The sequence below is a fragment of the Dermochelys coriacea genome, chromosome 18, assembly GCF_009764565.3.
Source record: "Dermochelys coriacea isolate rDerCor1 chromosome 18, rDerCor1.pri.v4, whole genome shotgun sequence".
NCBI classification, from domain to species: domain Eukaryota; kingdom Metazoa; phylum Chordata; order Testudines; family Dermochelyidae; genus Dermochelys; species Dermochelys coriacea.
The window spans coordinates 8,737,188-8,747,932 of record NC_050085.1 but is presented as its reverse complement, the minus strand read 5'-3'; the positions used below and the strand labels follow the sequence as shown (position 1 = coordinate 8,747,932).

The window sequence follows — 10,745 nt, the reverse complement described above, 5'->3', positions numbered from 1 at the left end:
GGTTCTGTTGTGTGGTGTGTGGTTGCTGGTGAGTATTTGCTTCAGGTTGGGGGGCTGTCTGTAAGCAAGGACTGGCCTGTCTCCCAAGATCTGTGAGAGTGATGGGTCGTCCTTCAGGATAGGTTGTAGATCCTTGATGATGCGTTGGAGAGGTTTTAGTTGGGGGCTGAAGGTGATGGCTAGTGGCATTCTATTATTTTCTTTGTTGGGCCTGTCCTGTGTGTGCAATGAGTGCAAGTAATGTATTATTATCAGTCATAGGGACCAACCAAAAATGGGTCCACAAACTTCCAGTGATTTTCATTGACATTAATGGAAGTTAGGAGCCTACATACCTTTGTGGATCTAGGCTTTACAGTCTAAATAGACAAGGTAAATACAGGGTAGGTGTGATGGGGCATATGCCCCACACTGGCAAATAAAGGGTAACAATGGAGTCTGAGGGTGCAACTAGCCTATTCAGTGGCACCTGGAAGAGAAACAGCTAATTCAGTCAGTATCTTCCATGTCCCAGCCCTCCCACCAGGTCACCTTTCAGCACTGATACTGGCTGGAGTAGAATTAAAACAGCGATCAGTAGGGAGTGCTAGAACCAAGGACCTGGCCATGCCGTCACCTGAAGCCTGGTGGTGTTGTGTCAGTGAGGGCAATAGCTTACAGCAGGGAAGCCATGCGGTGGTGGCACATGTCATGTTAGCTCCAGGGTGGTGGGGTGATTTTTTTGTTTTGGGTTTTTTTTTTCCTTTCTAGTGGTGGGAGGTGGGCTTTCATTGGGAGGGGATTGTTAACTGGAAAGTTAGGAACCAGGAGAGTAGAGTGAAGCAGGGGAGAAAAGGGAGGTGTGGAATGAGGCTGACGTGAAGAGACTGGGGTGGGGATGGGAGGAGGTTCAGATAAACAGCCAATAATGCACAGAGAGAAAATCTGTTAAAAACCGAAGAATGTGTTTTCAGTGTCTGCGGGTCCCTGTAAGACCTGCTTTTTGCAGCTGTTCTGCTGGCTTGCGTAGTCATCCCAAACTCAAGATGCTAATCTCTATTCCATGCCTCCGGTACCTTATGATAGCAGGATAAGGTCAAAATCCACCTTCCATTGTAGCCTCCCTCTACCTCATTTATCAGTCGCTCAGAACTTCCTCAAATACCTTCCTTTAGGGCTGAAATTTCCATGCTTGAACTCTCACGGGAGATGAATTTCTGAAACCCCTTTGAGGGCCTGGTACTTTCCATGCTTGTTCTCCACTGAGTGGTCAATTTCAAGCATCCATCAGCCTTTTTTTGAGTTCTGCATGTGTACACAAATAACAAGTAGAGCAGGGGTGGGCAAACTACATCCTGCGGGCCAGATCTGGCCCATTAGCCATTTTAATCCAGCCCTCGAGCTCCCGTTGGGGCTTGCCCTGCTCTGGCGCTCCAGCTGGGGACCATGGTCGGGGGCCACTCCACACAGCTCCTGGAAGCAGCGGCATGGCCCCCCTCAAGCTCCCTATGTGTAGGGGAAGCCAAGAGGCTCCACTCTGCATGCTGCCCTTGCTCCAAGTGCCGCCCTGACATCTCCCATTGGCCAGGAACCGTGGCAAATGGGACCTGCAGGGGCAGTGCCTGTGGGTGGGACAGCTGCACCTCTGCGTGGGAGCCAGAGAGAGGACATGCCACTGCTTCTGGGAGCCACTTGAGGTAAGCACTTCCTGAAGCCTGTGCCCCTTAGCCTCCCCCTCTTCCCCAACCCCCTGCTGCAGCCCTGATCCCCCTCCCACCCTCCAAACCCCTAAATCCCAGCCTCGAGCACCTTCCTGCACCCCAAACCTCTCATCCCCAGCCCGCACCCCCAGCTGGAGCCCTCACCCACCCCCATGCCCCAAACCCCTGACAGAATCCTGATCCCTCGCCTGCCCTCTGAACCCCTCGGTCACAGCCCGAAGCACCCTCCTGCACCCCAAACCCCTCATCCCCCAGCTCCACCCAAAGCTTGCACCCCCAGATGGAGCCACACCCTGCCCCAGCCCAGAGTCCCCTCCCGCACCCTGAACTCCGCATTTCTGGCCCCACCCCGGATCCTGCATCCCCAACCAGAGCCCTCCCCTCCTCCCACACCCCTACCCCAATTTTGTGAGTATTCATGGCCTGCCATACAATTTCTATTCCCAGATGTGGCCCGCGGGAATAGAAAAAGTTTGCCCACCCCTAAGCAGAGCACTTACTGCCCCTTTGTGCTAATCTGGTGTAGGTACTAATGCAACATAAGGACTAGCCTGTGATTTTAGGCTATGTGTCTGTGCATGGTAGGAAGGAGGAGTAAATGCTGATTTACAGCAGTTAAGGATCTGGCCTACAATTTAAACTTGGCTTGGTGGCGTGTGTCTGTCTGTCTGTCTCTCCCCTTTTGAGAGCCCAAGAGGTACAGCACCAGCAGAGTTAATCCTCTTGTTACTGCTCCTCATAGGGTTTAACTGGGTGAATGGTGACACCTGTACAGCTCGCTAATATCCTACCTCATGTCCATCCCTACTGATCCCTCCACAGACAGGGTACGTACAAGCCAGCACCTTTGATTGCTTTAGCTGTCCCCAGGGAAGAGATTGCTTCACTTGGTAGCTTGATGGCCTCTTTGAGGAAGGGGCTAGGAGTACTTTTGGAAGGAGGAAACATCTCTGCTTTGCAATCTGGTGTGTAGCCAGATGGCGAGTAAAACTTTATTTAGCAACTGGGGGTAGATCCTTTGCAGAAGAAATTGAAGTAATAACGGTATCATTTGTGATAGCTGCTTGCTTCCTTTCTGAAACACAGGACCGCCGTCCGGTCACATTCACACGCTCGCTTTGCACAGGTGGCATTATTTGTGTTCCCTGCAGGAACAAAAGCACTTCTCACTCCAGAACCTTTGTGCGGTAACTAAAAGGGAAGGGACCCACTCGGAGGCCAAGCGCTGAGTAACTTGTTCCTTCCCTGCCCTTCAGTTCTCTAGATGCATGGATGAGGTGTAGCGAAAGAGGAACTAGGCAGCCCTATTGCTGTAACACTGCCAGGAATGTTGTGACACTGCTATTGGCATGGCAGCAGCTGGGAACTCTGCAGTGGTGCCATAGGCACTGGATTCACTGCTCCATCGCCAGCTTAGGTGCCTTTCCAAATCAGCAGAGTGCAGCCGATTCTCCCCTGCCTCGTGTAGCCCACTCGTGAGTGTGAGTTACAGGCCCCTGCTCCATACCAATCCCCAGAGGCTATGTGTTGTTACTACCCCACCCTAATTTGAAAGCCTACTGCAGAGCTGTAGCAGCTCACGCATCTCACTCCGGAGGTCCCCGGCTCAGTTCCCAGTGTGTTGGCCAAGATGGCAGCTCTGACCGTTGCAGTCAGTCACACCCACTTGGGCGTTGTGGGTATAAAATGCTAGAAAATCAGACTGGCAATATTTTGCACCCATCTTCAGAGGTGTAAATACAGTGACCAATGAGACCCAGTGGCTCTGGCACTGCAGCACTGGAACGCAAAGGCCCTGCAATCCATCACAGCTGCCTGCACTGGAACTGGCATTCAGTCAGTCTCAGCTCAGAGGTCCTTAACGGTTGTCCTGTCCACTTGCTCTGTAAGATGTCACCCTAATTGCCTTGGAGGTTATGGGGAAGAACCAGAAGGACCTAAAGTACTTCCCCCCCCCAACCCCTAGCTATCCTGTAAGTGCTTTGCTTCTTTCCAAAAGCCCCTCTGACTTTTTCTCTTTAGGACACCTTTGTTCCAATGTCATTGTAAAAAGTTAAAACATGGCCATTTTAGCCATGCAGAAAATGCTACTCACAGCACATAATGTCTTTGTTGATGATGGAGTATCGATAATGATTGAAAAATGGGTGACAGCTCTGGTTGGTTAACTCCTTATAGCAGCAATCATGGGCATGACAGCACCTTCAGGGAGACGGAAACACCGGAATGGGGTGGAGAATGTGACCAGGTGAAGTAATGGCCAACATCACCACTACTAGAGGGGAAAGTGTGAGTGAGCCTCCCAAGGAAGAGAGTTTGGGCTTGGTTGGGAAAAGCCCCCAACAGCCCAGATGTTTATCCCAAGTGACGGTCTTAGCTCTGCTTTGTGCCTCAGATCCAGTTCCTGTCCAAAGCTGGGTGAAACTTTTTGAACAAAACTTTTATTTCAGCAAAAAATACAGATGTGGATTAACTGGAATATTTTGTGAATTGGTGTTGAATTTGCTGAATAGTTTTGGTTGTGGGTGGAGCCTTCAAAACTATTTAGGAAAAAATTGTAACATTTCACTTCAAAATGAACTGTTCTGATTTTTTTGATTCATAGCTGTTTTAAAATGTCCTTCAATTGTAATTTTAAAAGACCCTAACAAGCCAAAAATCAAATCTAAACAAAACATTTAGTTCAACCTAAAACAACTTTCTGATCTGCCAAAATGTTAAAGTTTGTTCAGGAAGTGGGGTGGGGGGTTGATTGAAATGATTGGGTGGGGGGAGGGTTTGGTTTTTTGGGCAGGGAGGGAGACTGAACCAAAAAATCCATTAGATTGAAAACTCTGTGTGTGTACGGCACCTAGCATGAAGGACCCTATTCTGAACCAGGACCCCCGTGTGGTATAATACAAATAAATACCACTACTAATCACAGGGGTCTACTGGCCCTTTTAAGATTCTGGGGCTGAATCACCCCAGCGTGCCTTGACTACAAAGGAGTTTCCATTCTCACATACTCTGAGGCGCTCTGCCCCAGAGTGCTAAAGGGCTTAGTGCAGTTACAACCTTAGGATTTAGATGTCCAGCTAACTAAATCAGTGCATTGCAAAAATTAGTATTGATACCAGCAGCACAGACATGAACCAAAACTTACCAGTCTGTCTTATCCAGAGGCTGCCCTCTCCCACCCAGTCCACAGTGGCATCCATACCCATTATAGGAAATTAGGGCACTTTTCCCAGTAATTCTCCGGATCATGAATTTGAAATTGAGGAGGCTACTGTGGATCGTGGTCAAAACTGCGAAAGAGCAGAAAGTGCTTTTCAGGACTTTCCAAGGAGATGTTTTACCTTCAAGGAAAATCATTTCACTGGTCCCTCACCTGACGTACAGAGGGAGGTCAAAATCTCTAAGTATTTAGTGACTAAGGGAGGATTGTACTGCTTCAGTTTGCATGTTAGCTATAACCAAGCACAGGGAGGAAGGGTAGTCTTCTGGTCAAACTACTGCCAGGGACTCAGGAGATATAGATTCAATTCCTGCACTGCTACAGATTCAGTGTGTGACCTTGAGCAAGTCACTTAGGGCTGAATGTACAAAAGAAGATAGGTGCCCAAACCCCGGTTCCACGACCATGTGATGCACAAAAGTCCTGCTGAAATCCTGTAGGTGCCTAAATGTCTATCTGTCCTTTCTTCTCTCCCCCCTGCCCCCCCCCTTTGTTTGGAGGTTTTCTTATTTTTGCAGTACAAGTTCCCTCCGCGCCTGTGTTTTGTCTCTGAGCACGTGCACTGCTGTGTCTCCGGGGGATCCAGATGTTTATCTCCCACCTAAGCCCCAGAGTGATTCACAAACCAGGGGCATTCAGCCACCTGATTTGCACGTGGGGCCTGATCCGGTAGGGATGCTCAGAGGTCTCTTCACAGATCAGGCCCCTCAGGCAAGTTCATATGGAATAGGGGAGGGGGCAGGGCTCAGGATGACATCACTATGCCTTGAACTTTTAGCCCAGTGGTTAAAGTGCTCACCTCGGATGTGGGAGACCTTTGTTCAAGTCCCCCCTCCACCTGAAGGGGAGAAGGGATTTGAACAGGGAGTGCTCTAACCATTGCACTATGGCATATTCTGATAAGGGGAAATCCCTCAATCTCTCCTGTTGAATCTATTGCACTGTGGATAACTAGGGTCAATAGAGCAGGGGGCCTGGGTCTCCCACATCCTGGGGGAATGCCCTTATCCCTGTGAGTGGGGTGGGGCTTAGCACACACACCCTGGTCGGCACCTCCCATCGCCTACCTTAGGTGGCTCCCTGCCGATCATGCTGGGTTTGGGGTTACAGGCACCCATCTCTCCCCGCTCATTGCACTGGAGCGTAGGTGCCTAACTCAGGCTTTGTGTATGGCAGTGATTTCTCCCAGGTACCTAACGCCTCTCATGCATTCAGGCCTTAATCTCTCTACGTCGGTTCCCTTTCTGTATGGGTAGTCATAACTCTTTCCTTCCTCATGTGGGTGCTGGGAGGCACTTGGATGCCAGGGTAATAAGGGCTATATAAGTAGTTCATCTGCCCTGGCACTGTTTTCTGCCTGTCACTGAAATAGTCTCATGATCTCAACCAGGCAGTCAGGGGCAGCTTAGAAGCTAACAGCAGCTGTGACTCAAACTGATGCCCCCAGGTATATGGGGGGCTGAGCTGTGAACAGATGGGCTTGTTTTGAGGGGCTGCGATGCCCTCTGCTGTACGCAGTACAAACAAGGTAGTCCCATTCGCCCTGACGCAGTTCCAAGGCATCTGATGAAGATGTGACCGCCTCCTAGCAGAAAGGAGCATCTATAGTGAAGTGAGCTGTAGCTCACGAAAGCTTATGCTCTAATAAATTTGTTAGTCTCTAAGGTGCCACAAGTACTCCTTTTCTTTTTGCGAATACAGACTAAAACGCTGCTACTCTGAAACCTATCTATAGTGATAGTCACCACTGCAGAGGGGGTGGAAGAAAGCATAATGTTAGACCACGTCCTGCAAGATGGATCTGACCCTTAACCCCAGTGGAGGGATTCAGCAGTGTTGTTTCTTATGCAATTCTTTATAAAGATGGGCCAGAACCTCTGTTCTGAACAGCCCTGAATTGTGAGCGGATTTGAAAGCCTACTGCAGAGCTAGAGTTCACTCATGGGCCCAACCCAGGACTGAACTTTGGGGCCTTCAAAATATGGCTTGAGCCGTTCTGTAGCTCCTTGGCAAGATGGCGATCACTTTGCTGATGGATGCCACTTGGCCTGCCCTCAGGGGCTGGGGGTGTGGGGTTTCCGGTACTCACTGCTGGCTGCCAGTATTGCCATTGGGAAGAGTTTCCACATGTCTGTGCAAGAAGAAACAGACTCTGGGGTCGCATCTGGAGCCAAGCGAAATGTTTCAGATGAGGAGCTTATTTTTAAAAAAATTAAATTAAAAATACCATTAGGGGTAACGAACTGTTTGCAAATTTAGAGAAGTTTTGGTTGAACAAAAAATTGAGGGAAAAGGGGGGCTAGAATTTTTGGAAATGTAGCTGGATTGAGTAAATATTACAAAAAAAAAAAACAAAAAACCCTTGTTTTAGGTCAAACAAAATATTTTTTTATTTGACCCAAAATGACTCCCGCCCCTGCCACAGCCAGAAAGCTGCCTGACGTAAGGGGATCCTTAGCTGATGCATTCGCTGGCTGCAACTGGGATAATTCAAAGCATCCTTGGAGTTCATTAGTTCTCTCTCCCTCCCCCCTGGAATTCACTGCAACTGTGATGCTTGGAGTGTTCGCACAGCAAAAGGTCCATGTGTGGAACTTGCTGCTCCTAGAGACCTGCTGAGAATGGATTTTTAAAAGGTCTGGGTAACTTTATTACCATAGTTAACACCTGCAACTAAGAAAGCTAAGGGTAACCATCATGTTTCAGGGTGTACAGTGATATCTGGCAGGGCTCAGGATAATATAGCAATGTACAACATAGCACAACTGGCCATAATAATCCTTTGAGGGGGAGAATCACCTTTCATTGGGAGGGCAACAGCCTAACACTAGGCCAGCACAGTCTGATCCAGTATGAGAACGCCTGTTTTCTTACCCCGTAACCCCAAAACAACAGCTCAGGGTGGCAATGAAGCTGGATCTCCCATGCCATCCATTACCTCAGTGATGAAGTGTCACAGTAAACGTTCCAGCACCCAGTCCCATCTCCGTTCCCACCCCCTCCAGGGCTCAATTTCCCTTCCTTTTCAGTACTCCCTCGTCATGACATCCTGCACGCCTCAGTCCCTTATTACAGTCGTGTCTATAATATCCATGTCTCCAGCTGTTGTTCCCATTTCATTCCAGCTTTCCTTGTCTCCATTATTTCCCTCACCATTCAAAAACCTCTTGTTCCTGTTCCATTCTGAATCCCATCATTCCAATAGCTGCCCGCACTCTCTCTCTCTGTGTGTGTGTGTGTGTGTGTGTGTGTGTGTGTGTGTGTGAGAGAGAGAGAGAGAGAGAGAGAGACACACACACACGATGGTTTGCTCTAACATGAGTAGAGGTTTGTGAACTTGGACACGCTGCAGAGCCTACGGATGAACTGTTGCTTCATTAACATCTGTGCAGCCAGCATTTCGTTCCATGTTTTCTCAGGCATTTAGGACCTGATCCAAACCCATTCAAGTCAATGGAAAGACTCCAATTGGGACTTGATTTCAAGGGTAAAGTTGTTTGGGTGGGTTTGTTTAATCTTGATGCTGGCTGTAATTAGCTGTTTTTCTTGGTCCGCTCTGTTGCCCCATATTATCTTGGTGAATGTATTTATCGGATCCAGGACTTTGATTGGCGCTTTGCAGTTAGAAGTCAAATGCCAATAAATAGTAAAAGGTCTTCTGAGCAGGAGTGCAAAAGAATTCATGTATGGAGCAAAGCTGGAGAAATCTGCTTTTCTAATGGTTTTACATATTTTTTTAAAAAAGGAGAGAGAGCAAAAATACCATCTGGGAATGCCACATGTACAGCAAGAGATCTTACCTGCTGGCAAATCCCTCCTGGCTGGAGAAATCAGGCAGAAGAGCCCAAGAGAACACCTGTGGCTGCTACAGAGGCTGGAGTTATGGGGCAGCTGCTGCTAAGAGGTGGGGAACTTCCCTTTGAGGGAGCCAGGAGCTATGGCTGAGATGTGCCTTGTGCTTGGCTGGTAGATCACTCAGACCGTATCTGCATTCTCTGGATGATTTCTCAAATAAGGTAATTCCCCAGTCACAAGAAGGGAGGATGATCCCATCTCAGGGCTTCTCGCTAGCCATCCTTTTCCCTGGTTTGTTAAAGGTCACTTTTCAGAGGTATAGAACAATGGTGCATTAAAGTGAAAGAGCAGCTGTGCAGTTTTGCTCATCTTGCCACAGCAGGTCAGGGGATCACATTTTGGTTATGTCCTTTGGATCAGGTCCTAAGATTACGTTCCTTCCTCCCTCCCCTGTGAACTGCTGATTATGGGAATTTCTGGCTACAATTACTGCAAAGAAATGTATTTTTCAAGGTAAAAGTTTGTATAATATGCGTCACGCTGTAAACAGGGGCAGGTACATACTAACTTAAATAAAAGGAGTGTGCTGTAACTAATTCAGTGCTTACTCGACAATTGGGTCGAGGGGAACAAGCACCAGGGGAGGGATAGCTCAGTGGTTTGAGCACTGGCCTGCTAAACCCAGGATTGTGAGTTCAATCCTTGACAGGGCCATTTAGGGATCTGGGGCAAAAATTGGGGATTGGTCCTGCTTTGAGCAGGGGGTTGGACTAGATGACCTCCTGAGGTCCCTTCCAACCGTGATATTCTATGAAAGAACCCCATCTACTCAACCTGCTTCTGAGTCAGCCTGCTCATTCTCCAACAGATTCTCCCCTCCATAGCTTCCTCCTCCTCCTCCTTGTGGGGCCGGAAAGGCTCCTTTCACCATAAATGTCACCAGGATGCATGAATACTTGGTGTTCAGCAGTGGTAGTGAGTCTCTTGAAGGCTGAAATGCCAAGTCAAAAAAAAAAAAAGGCTATTTTGTCTTTGCTTTTTTCTTCTCCTATAGCAACTGTAGAGGGTCAGAGTTTCTTCTGGGTTTTTTTTTTCTTATTTCATCAGAAATTCCAGGGCCTGACTTAGCTGGAGGACCTTGGGGATCACTGGAGGCCCTGAAATGGGATGTTGTATCTAGAGTCAACCTAGGATTAAGTTTCTCCTCCCCTCTCAAATTGGGGTTGAGAGGGCTGCAAAGTCAGGTGTCAGCTTCCAGCTGTGATGCCGTATTTCAGATCCTCACCAGATTGCCCATAGTCTTCCAGGGAAAAATAAGTAATCACCTGCTATTTCTTGTGTAAAAAACCAACTACCCCTGGATAAACTTTTTCGGGCTGCCTATGGGTATCTTAAGGCTCCAGTTCTGCAAACGCTTATATGTGCTTTACTACTAAAGTGAGGCATCCATTGAAATTAATGAAACAGCTCATAAAGTTAAGGACTTGCATGATCAGGGCCTAAAGGAGCAATAAAGGGACAACCAATTGATTTAGCTTTGCAGTTCACGTTAAAGGTACCAGAGCCATCAACATTGCTGCCATGGTCCTGATGTAACTGGACCAGAGAAAGTGGGATAGAAAGGGTTGGGTTTTTTTAAATAGCTTGTGTGTGGGGAGAGAATTAGGAAATGTTTCAGCCTCCCCTAACTGGGTCAATCTCTGATTTGGTAGCTGTGTGCCATGGCTATCAAAGAGCTAGATGTGCAGCCCTTACTCATGGTGTTGAGCATTTCCTCATGTGAATAAGGACTCAAACACCTGATCCAGCCTCCATTGAAGTCTTTCCAGCCATTTCAGTGGGAGCTGTACTGAGGCCTGGTATAAGAGTGGGTTGTATAATCCAGCCCTGTTAAACCATCCAGGGGTTGAACATTCAAAAGGCCTTGTGGTTTTTCCATCATTTTTTTAACAGGATCTTCTATGGCATTAAAGAACTTTACAGCATTTGGGTTTTCAGCATAATCTCTCTTCACGCCAACAAAACAGAGC

At 48.0% G+C, this 10,745-nt stretch overlaps 1 protein-coding gene across 1 annotated transcript; it reads right to left on the bottom strand.

Annotated features, from left to right (window-relative positions):
* Window positions 1-2,747: 2,747 nt before the first annotated feature.
* Window positions 2,748-7,171, bottom strand: LOC119845018 (group IIF secretory phospholipase A2-like). Its single transcript, XM_038376710.2, has 4 exons — window positions 7,010-7,171; window positions 4,846-4,990; window positions 3,796-3,902; window positions 2,748-2,845 (listed from the first exon to the last, which is right to left on the bottom strand). Exons 1-4 carry the CDS (start codon window positions 7,047-7,049, stop codon window positions 2,748-2,750), a joined length of 390 nt encoding a protein of 129 aa, XP_038232638.2. The 5' UTR covers window positions 7,050-7,171.
* Between the last annotated feature and the right edge of the window lie 3,574 nt (window positions 7,172-10,745).